The sequence below is a fragment of the Octodon degus genome, unplaced genomic scaffold (genome assembly GCF_000260255.1).
Source record: "Octodon degus isolate 3935 unplaced genomic scaffold, OctDeg1.0 scaffold00116, whole genome shotgun sequence".
NCBI classification, from domain to species: Eukaryota; Metazoa; Chordata; class Mammalia; order Rodentia; family Octodontidae; genus Octodon; species Octodon degus.
The window spans coordinates 9,354,085-9,366,829 of NW_004524692.1; the positions used below are offsets into that span (position 1 = coordinate 9,354,085).

General features: G+C 36.8%; 1 protein-coding gene across 1 annotated transcript in view; it reads right to left on the reverse strand.

Annotated features, from left to right (window-relative positions):
* LOC101573778 (spectrin alpha chain, erythrocytic 1-like) overlaps positions 1 to 12,745 on the reverse strand; it is a gene marked incomplete at its 5' end in the record, with an annotated part of 104,995 nt that overhangs the window by 19,027 nt on the left and 73,223 nt on the right. Inside the window, 12 exon segments of the mRNA XM_012516632.2 lie at positions 1,077 to 1,153; positions 1,742 to 1,907; positions 2,623 to 2,721; positions 5,683 to 5,815; positions 6,757 to 6,878; positions 7,464 to 7,584; positions 8,645 to 8,853; positions 9,967 to 10,071; positions 10,358 to 10,495; positions 11,466 to 11,597; positions 11,866 to 12,028; positions 12,322 to 12,425. Of these exon segments, the coding sequence (XP_012372086.2) occupies positions 1,077 to 1,153; positions 1,742 to 1,907; positions 2,623 to 2,721; positions 5,683 to 5,815; positions 6,757 to 6,878; positions 7,464 to 7,584; positions 8,645 to 8,853; positions 9,967 to 10,071; positions 10,358 to 10,495; positions 11,466 to 11,597; positions 11,866 to 12,028; positions 12,322 to 12,425 (1,569 nt within the window).

Genomic DNA, 12,745 nt, shown 5'->3' on the forward strand with positions numbered 1-12,745 from the left:
CTTGAAATTATACTACAAGGCTACTGTGATAAAATCAGCATGGTACTGGCATCAAAGTAGACCTGAAGATCAATGGAATAGATTAGAAGACACTGATGCCCTACGAACACACTCAGCCACCTTAACTTTGACAAAGGGGCCAAACATATTCACTGGAAAAAAGATAGCCTCTTTAACAAATGGTGCTGGAAAAACTGGCTCTCTACATGCCCAAAACTCAAACTTGACCGGGGTCTATCACCATGCACTAAACCAAAGTCAAAATGGATTAAATTTCTAAACATTAAAGCAGAGACACAAAATCTCCTGGAAGAGAATGTAGGAGGAACTCTTGAAGACAAAGGGCTAGTTAAAGAGCTCATGGACAGAAATCAAATCGCACGGGTAACAGTTAAAAGAATTAACAACTGGGACCTGCTCTTACTGAGAAGTTTTTTCCCGTCAAAAGAAATTACCAACAAAAATTTCTGACATTGCCAGTCAAGAAGAGGACCCAATACTATTATGGGCTACTGGACTCTTTTAGAATATTTTGCTGAGTTCACACACCTATAATATTCAAGTGATGGAACTAAACAAAAATGGGGATGCAGATGAATGTCCACTTTGTATCTGTGTATTCAAAATGGTTCACATAGATATATAGTTACATTCTCTTAATGAATAGAGGGATTTGTTCTAATAGTGTTTGTAAACAGGATGTCATGTCTGCATCTTGTACAACAAATAACCACTAGGAAGAATGTATGCAATATGTTAATTATTGAAACTGTCCTACCAATTTGATTTGAAACTGTCTCATTGCTATTCATTTCTCAATAAAATTATGGAAAAAAAGTATATTGCTTCTGTTTGGACACAAATTAAATGTGTTTACCAAATTTTCATGAATTTTATCCTCAGCATGGTAATGATGTTGTATAATCTCTAGGTAGCAAGGCCTAAGGACAAAAGTATTACAGATGTGACAGGCAACAGGAATTACAAAATCAAAATCAAACCATACTAAAAGCCTGAACATTCCTGTCGTGTGGTCCTGGGCCTTCCTCACATTGGAGCCCATGGCAATCTCTCACCTGTTTTGTGAGTGGTGTGAGAAAGTCAGTGAGATCTACACCATTTCCCTTGGTCTTCAAACTTGCTTCTTTCTCATCTACAAAGCAAAGATTAATGTAAAGTAATGATAGTTGTTCTTACAATCAATCTTATATGATTATTACTCAACAAAGAAGTCTCCTGGTTGTCTTAGATTGAAGAGTACATGCTCTAGACAATTCACTGGAACATAGACGTATTGAGGAACAAGGGATTGGTGTATACCCTTATATAGGGTAAAACTAACTCAAATAGAATGAGGGCAAAAGGAAATTTTACATTCCATTAAAAGAAAAAGGAAAATTCCAGATCTGACACAACATGCAAGTAGATGACACAGCAATGCTAGAATATTTAGTGATGGTTTTTGCTTTCCAAATATTGTGGGTTAAATTTCCCTCTTCTGAAAATATATTCTATGGGATTAGGATACTTGGCTCGTCTATCAGATATTTGCAGGTGTATGCATGTGTGTGTGTTCATTTGTGTCTGAGTGAAATTGTGTGTAGGAAGGATAAGCATAGGTAAGGTGGTTAATAAAGAGAAAATACCTTTGTCATTGTAAGAGAAAAAGCCTTAGATAGCACTACATAATTGCAATTTATTAGTATTAATTTCAATGGATATGGGTCCTGGCATATCATACCTATCCAGGACTCTGCCACATCAGCCTCCCAGTTGAACTGCTGTAAGGCAAGATCATCTTCCAATTGCACCTTCCAATCCTCTAATGCCTTGGCCAAAGAAGAAGTCATTTCTTTCAGAGATTCAATCTTAACAGAAATGGACTCCTTGTTCTGATCCTCCTCCTCCTGCCACAGCACATTGAGGGGAAACCAAGAGAGGTCAATATACTGATACATGTCTAGAGCCATAAATGTTGATTTCCTAAGTACAATTAAGGAATTCTCATCTTTTTGATCCTAAATATATAACTACTTTCTCTTATTCTAGTGTAATTATACCATTATCCATTCATCTCTAAAAGGTTATTTATGATCCAGAATTTAAAGGCTTTTGTGTTTGTGCACATAAATGTGATCTTAATTGTGTGTAAGCTTCTCACATGTATGGTGCTATCTCTGCTTAGAAGTCTTCATATAGCACTCTGATTAATAAAGCTCTGAGAGAAGAGCATTTATGCAAAACAAGTTGCAGTACAGTACCATTGTGGTCCTCCTCCTTGAAAATTTAGCAGTGAATCTCTTCATATGCTCAGAATTTTTTTTGTCAAACAGTGATAAGATCCATATAGGGCAGCAAATGTAATGACAAAATATTTAAGGAAATTGAAAAGTACATATAGAGAACTTTAAAAAATACTTTCATAAAACAATACCAGAGTAGACAATTATTATTGCTGCTGGCAGCAGCAATGATAAGAGACAGTTTACAAGATTGTTAAACTTCTACACAGAGTTTTAGCAGTGCGAAAGAACACTATTCATGATTTTAACCATGCATTTTAATATCTGAGCCACCACTTTTTGAAATGGAAGTTGACTTGGAATCCCTGGAGGAGCTCACCTTATTTAGGAGGTCTTCTCCTTGTCCACACACGTTTTGCACTAGGGCCTCATGAGCAGCAAAGTCACTAGCCAAAGCTTCATGCTTCTTTAGTAGGTTCTACATAAGTGAATCAGTAAATGTCAGAAAGTCCTAGGCTGCAAGAACTGTCTCTACCCACATTCAAGATCATTGTGATGTTATTCATAAGGCTAAGTTCAGGTAATTCTGTAGACCACATGAATACCCACTTCTTCTGGAACCATTCTAGTATGTTTATCTCCCAAGACTCTCCCAGTATAAAAGAGGACAATCTTACTGGATCAAAGAAGACTCAAATGAATATAACTGTCACTGTATTTAAATTAATATGTGACCTTAAGTTGTTTTTAAGTTTGGAATGATGATGCTGATCTAGTAGATATGAAAACAGTTTTCATTATAGACACTTATTTAATTCTAAATAAATATGGCATCCAAAAATATTTTATATCAAGAACATCCTAGACCAATAAGGAAGAAGTTGTAGAAAGAAAGAAGATGTAAGGAAAACATGGAACTGTTTTTCAGTATCACTTCAATTCTTTCCTTTTGACTGCTCTCAGGAAAGATGGTATTTGTGTAGCTGGAAGAATGGAAAGAGAACAATGAAGCATGAAGTGCGGTGCTTCTCCATCTTCTGTTGCATGTTCCTAAGAAATGTCTACAGTTGCCCTCCAAACTCCATAGTGAGACCCTGTACAAAATACATTAGAAAATCACAATAAAATATTATATACTTAACAGAATCACTAAATTAAGAATAGTGATATAGGAGGCCAGTGAGCTAGCTCAGAGGACTAAGTGTCTGCATTGGCATGCACAGGAAACAGGGTTTGATCCCTGATCCAGCATGCTGCATCAGCCCCACTAACAGGACACACTGAGTCAGTGAAAGCATCCAGGAATAATGGTGAACACCTGTAATTTCAGCTTAGGGAAGCTTAAAACAGGTGGATCACTATAAGTCTGAATTGTGAAATAATACCCTGTACCAAATACATAAAAAAGAATAGTGATATAAAGTATCAGCAAACACATAGAGAAATGTTGTCATCAAGCATTGGTAGTGAGTATAAAATGTTACAAACACTCTAGAGAGCAGTTTAGCTTTTCCATCATACTAATCATGTGGTTGCTATATGGCCCAGCATTGGAAATCTGAACATTTGTTCCACAGGACCACTGACTTATGCTTGAATAGGAATTGTTACATGAATACTTACAATAACATTTTTTTCAAAATAGAAACAAAGGGGAAACATCCTGTGTATTTTTATAAAAATGAGTAGATAAATTCCGATATTCTTATGCCATGATAGTATCAGTAGTGAAAGAAATGAGCTATTCTTATATACAAGGGTCCAAAGTAATAATCCAAATATCAGCGAAAAGACCAACCTTTAATAAGTTATGTGTTATATGATTGAATTCATGTACCTTTTTTTTCCCACTTTTTTGGCTACCAGAAATCGAACTGAGGACCTCACATTTGCCAGGCAAGTACGGCACTACTGAGCTACATCTCAGGCTTATATAACATTTTAAAAATAATGAAATTATAGAAGATAATAGTAGTTTCCAGGGAATAAAAATAGGATAAGGACTAGAGAAGGAAGATGTTGCTGTTAAAGAACAGCAGGAAAGACAATTGTGGTGATGGTCACCTTCCAAATTTTATTCATTCATTTGTTTGTTTGTTTCTTAATTTTAGTCAAGGTCTACAGGGTCTCACTACATAGATCAGACTCATAGTGATCAGTGTCCCAAGAGCTGGGATTACAGGGGCGTACCACCATGCTCCGTCTCAATCTCCATCCCAGCGCAGCCTTAGGGTGGGGCCGGAACAGCACTCCTGGGAACTTTCCAAATTTTAACAATGCCAGTATCCTGGTTATGATACTATATTGCAACTTTCTTGATGTTACCATTGATGGAAACTTGGTAAAAGACATATAGGAATTCTTTATGTTCTTTCTTTTTTAAGAAAAGAACAACAAACAATGATATAAAATTTTGAAACAAGATAATAGGATATTAACAATGCTTAACACATTGCTTGCCGTTATCTTGAATATTATTCAATCAATTTTTCACACTTATATCTTGTAATATGAGCAACTGCATTTTTTCTTAAAAGAACGTGTGAATCTATAATTTTTCACAACAAAAAGTTTAAATTTTAAAAAATAAGTCAGTGAGAATATTTGATAGAAAACCTTACAAATGCTTAAACTATGCAGTGTTATACATACACATGTTCTAAAAAGGTTTTCCAAATAAGAGATGTTGGTAATTTGAAATATCTACCATTGAAATGTAAATCTTTCTTTCAGAAGTTTAAAACTTTCCTTATGTCATCAAATAAAGGTGAAGCAATACACACACAAGTTCATGGTAAATTCTCAATGCTTTATGCTATGTGGCACAGTTTTTTAAGTCCTAATACCATTATTATTTTGCAATCACACTTTCAAATCTGTCAAACTCTATAATGCCTCAAGATCATACTACAAACTTGTTCATTTCTTCTTTGGGAAGTCCAATCCTCATTTAAAAGATAGTTTTTAAAGGGGGGAACTATTCAGTCCAACAGATATGACAAAATTATTCCTCTGAAAAAACTATATTCTGGAAATTTCAACCAGTCTTTATACAAAGGAGAGATTTTTCTCAAGTAATCGTAATATGGAAATTTGTGGAAGTATTTAGAAAATGTATAACCTGTAAGTGTGCTGGTCTGTAACAAAAGACTTTTAACCAGCCTGCCTTTGGCTTATGGGTCACAGGCCATGAGTTAAGATCTGGCTTTTGACTTCTTGCCTTTTTGACTTCTTGATTGTTTCCATGATTTTGTGTAAGTCAATTGTATTACCAGATCTTCATTTTTTTATTTTTAAAATTGGCAGAATTATGCATAAGATAGTCATCTAATGCTCCTACCAGGAGAAATGTTTTAATTTTACAGGTGAAAACAATAAGTATTTTAAAAAGGACTCGTATTAAAGACAGGAAAATAGACTTGTCCTTTCTGTTTCTCACCTGAGTAGCAATCGGTGTGTCTCCAGAATCCCCTCGGTCAGCCACAGCTTTCTTCTCTCTGATCCACACTTCTTCTTCTTCTGCACTCTCCATGAACTGCAGGTACTGCAGAGACTCCTCCAGTTGAAGACCTCTGCAGCAGGGTGGTTAGCCAAATGAGAGTAAGCAGATGTAAGGAGCAGTGAAGCACAGTGGGATGGTGCAATCTCAACAAAGCCCACCAAGGATTCTCACAAACCCATCACAGCTGAACTGGGCCAGAGCACAATCTGTTATATGTCTATTACTGGTCAGCAGTACAAATTTCCCATGCAACAGTGCAGACTCCTACCCTAGAAATTCATTTTAGGACACTATATTGAAGAAAGTAAATGCTGCCTAAACAAACAAAAACCAATAAAAAAGCTAAGATTTCAGAGTTGGAGACTTTGCCATAAAGCTATTTCTGTCTATGAGAAGTTTCACCTTTCTTTTTACATCACAAAGGTACCAATACCACAAAGCTAAAGTCTCTTTTTGTTCCCCAGAAAGAAACATCTTCCTTTTTTTGGTGGAACCAGAGATTGAACTCATGCCCTTGTGCTTGCAAGGGAAGCGCTTATTCCACTGAGCCATGTCCCTGGCCCAACATCTTCCTATTGATAATGGATGAGGCACTCTAGAGAAATTATTTTCCATGCTATGTAGCTGAGTAGATCAAATTATCTATGGGGCTACATGGCAGATCTGGATGCTTTCTCTGTTCCATTAAAAAAAGGTGCATATATTAATAAAACTGGGGCAATGACATCAAACAGATCAATGAATAACAATCTGGTATGTGAGATAACACATGTATAAAATAATGGTAAAATATAGTAGAAGGCATTAAGCATTTCAGAATAGAGACAGTGATAATTTCTGTCTAAGGGAAGTAAGAAGTTTCCTAGAAGCATTAAGTTTTGGAGCATGGATATATAAGACTGAAAGGTCCTTGCAGAGATCAGTCAAAACTACAGCAGGCCCAGTAGCATCCTCCCAATGCCTACCAATCCAGTCCTAGGAAGATAACTGAGCCTTCTATCCCTCACTCACCGAGCTTTGGCCAACTCTTTGAGCTTATCCCAGTGTTCAACAAACTGAGCCATCTGCTCCTGTATCTTCTCTTGTTTCTCAGCTGCCTTGTCTTTCAAGCTTTCTGCCATATCCAGAACATTCTGAAGAACAAAACCCCATTGTATCTTATTGCCCCACAATCTCTCCCCATTTAGCTAATATCCCTGGCAAAGTACCTAGTCCTTCCTACTCTGTAGATCATGCCCATGGAACTTGATCCATGAAAACTGGACAGGAGAAAGAAAGCTGCACCAAGATCTATCATGCTAAACTCTCCCAAATACGTTGACAAATGTCTCAGCACTTCTATATGAGGCTATACCTCATATTTTACTTTATGAATTACCCATGGTCATCCTGGGACTAATGCCAGATCAGACTGAGAGACTTTTACCCTATAAGGCTCAAATACAGTTTTCCTAGTTCTCCAAGCCAACATTTCAATTGGTAGTGACTGCTCAGTCATTTAGAAGTGCTCCTTCCAGGACTGAACATGGTTTTCTGTCTAGAACTACCTATTTAGAGCAGACAAAATATGGATGAGTCATGAACACTTGTGTTTGTGACTAGCTCACTGGGACTTTGGCATGCTACCCTTACATTTTGCTGTATCATCTATTTAACTAAAATACAAAGGATTTCTACTGGGTGATTTATATCCCTTAAGGTCTGATAGTCTACTTTACCTGGACAGCACGTTCATGTGCCACCAGCTCCCCCTCTAGGCGTTTATGCTTCTTGAATAAGTTCTGAACATTCTGTAGATCTTTGCCATAATCCTGGGAGCTCACTCGCAACAACTTCTCCCTGGGACCAAGAGAGAACAAAGAGGGAAATTTGGAATTTAGACCTCTCAGGTCATTAGAGAACAATAGTGTGCTAAGGGCATATGTGTGGAGAGATGGTGAGTTCTGGAGCATTGGTACCAAAACTGAAGTGAAAAATAATGGCAGAAACTTTTAGAAAACATTCTACATTTTTCTGATGCAAATTAAAATAATAAGCTTATCTCTACCACTGTATGACTGTAGCCATGTTCCCATCAATCTCTATAAGCTGTGCATCCTGTTTTCTTTACTCAGTCACACACAGTGCTGTTTTTCTTTTCAAGGAGTGTGAAATTTAAATGACATCATGGCCTTTATTATTTTGTCTCTTAAAATCAGTAATATTCAGGTAGAATGAATATAAAGTTGATATTATTAGAGTCATTGTAGTTTTATGGGTCCAATATGAAATATTTAAACACCACCATAAAGGATAAAGACTACAGAGAGAACACTGTGTTATTTTATGACTTCTGGGGTCGTGAAAATGTCCTAAGCATTGCTATATCAACTATCTTTCCCTCTAAATTCATTACTGATAAAGTCAATATATTTGTAGATGAGAAATGTGCTGAGTCGCGTCAAATGACAAGTGTGAGAATATTTTGATTTGCTAGAGTTTCCATAATTTTGTGACAAAAACAGAATTTTTATAAAAATATGAGACACTATATAACATTCTTCTTCTGGTTACCAAGTCAGTATGGGATAAGAAACACTGGATATGGAAATATTGACAATGTACTTATCATCTAGGTAAACTATAAATGCCCAGATTACTCTTCATATTACACATTTCATGAACAATGCAGAATATCTTTCCAGCAGGGTTATGAATTCCTCCCCAGTCTGTATACTCTTCTTCCTCCCTACATTCAGTGAGGGAATTTGAATTTAAAAAATTATTTTTGCTTTTGCCCAAGACAAGAACGATTTAAAAGCCACACCAACATCAAGAAATGAAATATTTCATTTTAACATATGTTGAAACATGTTTGGTGTATTGCATTATCTATGTATTGCGAGTTAGTGATACATACTCTAGCCATGACTCCTCAGCATCTAGATCCTGGAAAAACTGGAACAAGGCATAGTCCACCTTCAGGTTCTCATGGTATGCAGCAGCCAAGCCTTTGACACTCTCAAAGTGCTCATTGACATTCTGTGTTTCCTCTTTTATCATGTCAGTGTTGAAATTTCCACTGGAGAGAAGTTCCTGAGCCAAAGTATTCAGGTCCTGAAGTGCATCCTAGGAAGACCCAGTGTGCTCAGTGAATTGTATACCATAGGTACTACACAAACATGACTTTAATCACTATTGGTTCTGGTTCAAAGTTCAGGCCAAACTTATTATTTCTTGCCTAAGCAGGTGCTTTAGACCACTGAGTTATCTCACCAACCCCAAACTTATTATTTCTGATGATACTAAATGTAAAGTTATACAGTGGTATGTATTTATACAGTATAACATTCAGATTGTATAAAATTCAGATCAGCAAGCAGTTTAGAGAACACAAATATATTATTCAAACTATAAATTTAGTCTTATGTTTTTACCTATAGTTTTTTGGTGAGCAATCACTTCTCCCCATGAAGGACTGCCTTGCATAATACTATTGAATATTATCATCACTGAGTGATTAAAATATTCACCAAGAACTATTCTATTTGTAAAATTTTTAGGCTGGTCACTAAACATACCTAGACTCATGTATGCTTATTACTTTTGTAAGCAGCACTGCCCTCCATTATGTAATAGGAAGTAGCACCAAGTACTGAGGTCTTAAACCTACAGAGCCCTTGACATCCTGTTCTTTGTGAATGCATCTGTAGCAACAAGTAAAACAGTTTCTTTACAGTTCCCCAGTATGAACTTAATGCCTAATCTTATTTTTGTCATGGATCTCAAGTTTTGGTTGACATTGGTTTAAACTGGTCCTTAAAAGGACTTCCGCGGTGCATATGTACTTCAAATTCAATGCACATGCCCAAGGTTATTTTATTATTAATTTCTAATTTTTAAAAATTAAACTTACATGTTCTTCAAGGGTCCATATCAAATATAAAGCTTTGGAAAAACTGTAACTTTCTATACATGTATTAGGAAAAGGGTAAACAAGATAGCTTTCATGATTCACTTCTTGAAATATTAGAGTCAACAGTTTAACAATAATCAACAGTAACTATTACACTGTGTTTGTAGCTGTTGGATTGAGTTTGACCCACTTAAAGGAACAGCTGATTGGAAACACAGTGGTCAGTTCTTCAAGGCTCTGTATTCACATGGTCTACTAAGAAAGGAGATGGAAAGTCAGAAACATCTTCAATCTGCCCAGAGCAGTGGGAGTCCAGAGCTACTTACCTTTCGAGCCAACATCCCTGCTTCCAGTAGCTGGTGCTTCTTGAGCAGGTTTCCTGCTGAAGCCAAGTCCTTGGCCTGGTCTTTCAGGGCCAGCAGCGTCTCTGCCTGGGAATGGAAAAATAAGTAATAAACCTGATAGATGAAATAATGTTCAAATAGAATTACATTGAGCACCTATGTCCCCAGCCATTCTCCTTAACCTGTAAAGGCAATCATTCATATATAAATTGATTTAGTTTTTCCACTCAGCATTCCGCTGTTCTTTAAGAGCATTCCATCTACAGGAGGAATTCAAATCACTATCACCTTCCCTATTGGCCTTTGTTCTAATTATTTTATTTTAAAAGTATCATTAAACCTCTACACTCCAACAATCTCCAGATGAAATTACCTCTGAAAGCCAGAACTGGAAATCCCGGATGCCTGAGTTGAACCTCTGTTGGCGACTCGCCTCATCAAGTTTCTGCCCTTTATCAGTTGTTTTCTCCAAGAGAAAGTTCCAGCATTTTTCTAGATCTTCCCACTGTTCCTAATTTTAGAAATGGAATCTCATTATGATCTTTGTGACCCTGAGTCCTTTGATAATTTGAGAACATAATGTAGGAAAATTCTGGATGTAGAAATTAGGCAACTTTTTCAATACAAAAATCTATTGCAGTAAAAGACACATTCCCATTAGGGTCACTCAAAATACTCCTGTTCACTTCAAATATGCTTAAACCTTCACTGTGGACACTCTCTGAAGAACTTTGGAGGTCCTCTTTCATAAGGTCTTCAGTTGTACATTTAGGGATACCACAGTGTTCTGAATCCATTAAGAAACATTTACCTTTCACAGTTTTTTTTTTTTTTTTTTTTTTTGCTAGGAGGAAGAGGCAGAAGTTGCAAGGTTCCAGACCTAGTGAAATGGATGGCACTTCATAGCAGCATTGCTATATTTTTTATCATAACATATAAAGATACTTAAGAAAAAAGACTCCTGGAACTTCTTCATAATGTAGCATGTATTATAGGCTAAAAGTGTTCCAAATGAGAGGAATCCTACACAGGAGATTAAGGAATGTGCCTTTTATTGTGGTATTTAAATTGAAACAATTACCACATTTTACATGTCCAACTAGTTATGTTTGAGCTTGGAAGATTCATGAGGTTTGGATTTAAAAGGAAGTTTAAAAACTTCCTAAGCTGATTACAGGATCTGGCATACTAATGGCTAAAGATTCTCAACAGAAGGAAAAGAAAATATGAAAGAAGTGGGTTAAGACTTGCAAATAAAGATGAAGCTTCCTTGAAGCTCCAGGGACTGACAGATGGGAATTATGTGGTTTGAGCATTCATTTCATTTATTTATTTATTTTTGTCCTTTGTGAAACAATGAGAGATAAAACTTTGGACCACAAAACATGGCCATATTGGTCATGACCCAGGAAACATTGAAAGAGTAAAAGATTTCATTCATAAGCCTTAAAATACAAATTCATTCTGAGCATAACTTTTACCTCGACAGTCTCTTCATTGCCATTGCATGCTTTTCGCTCAAGGAGGGTTTTGCCCAGGTTCAGGACCCCTTCTACTTCTGTAGCTCGACCACTGACTTCATTTTCAAAGGCCTTGTGTTTCACATACTTCCTCTGAAAGCAAGCAAAAAATGTTATTGTCTTTTAATTTAGGAAAGCAAGATAAGGTAAATTATATTTCAATGGAAAGAGGAACTATATTATCATAACTAAGATATTTGTGATATCCCATAGGACCTGCTTGCTCCACACTAGACTCAGAAGTCCTGAGAGTGTGCACAATGACTTAAAAAATAATAAAGGTCTGGTGAGTATGGGGAAAAACATTCCACCCATATGCTGGAAGTGGAAAAAACTTCCAGGATTCCAATTTTGAGCTGACCTGTATGTTGCTAGGGTCTTTGTAGGTTTCATCCAAGGCTGTGGGTAGCTTCTCCTGGATCCATTCTTTTAGCTCCTCAGCATCTCGGAGGAACTGTTTTAGGTCGGCCAGATTCCCAAGTTTTTCCCGCTCAGCATTCAGCAGTTCTTTAAGAGCATTCCATCTGGAGGAGGAAGCCGAATCACTATCGCCTTCCCTATTGGCGTTTGTTCTAATTGCCCTATACATGAGTATTTCCATTTTTCAGCCCACCCAGTTTCTTACATACAATGTCAATGTTTTTAGACATAAAATGCAGTAGTTAATTTCTAAAGTACATTTTTATGTGCTTTATTCCATAACTCTATATCAGAAAGTTTCCTAAAATATCAGGGTAAAGAATCTACAAAATAGAAGCTCTCATAGTTTAGCCCATTAAGCCACTTTTCTGCATCTTCCTCTAACAGCAGGCCTCACCTGTCGAGCACTTTTTGGAGGCAGGTAGAAATCTGTTGCTTGGCATAGTGGTCATCAGACATAAGCCGATCAGCAAATTGCTTTAAGTTGGTGATCTTTTCTTCCTGGATAAATTGAAAGAAAAACATTCAAATGAATTGAAATTAGGCCATTCATAAAATTCCAAACTCCCTCCTAAAGAAAAAATGGGGACCGGTCAGATAGATCCGCAGACTAAAACACCTGTTTAGGCACAGCGCAGAGACCAGACTTCAATCCCTGACATGCCATGCTGGCTACACCTCTGGGGCCTCCTGGACTGGGTGTGATGGTGTGCATCTGTAATTCAAGTACTTGGGAGACTGAAAACAGGAGAATAACTATGACTTCAATCTATGTAGTGAGGCCCTATAGTTCCTGTATTAAATACAAAAAAAAAAAAAAA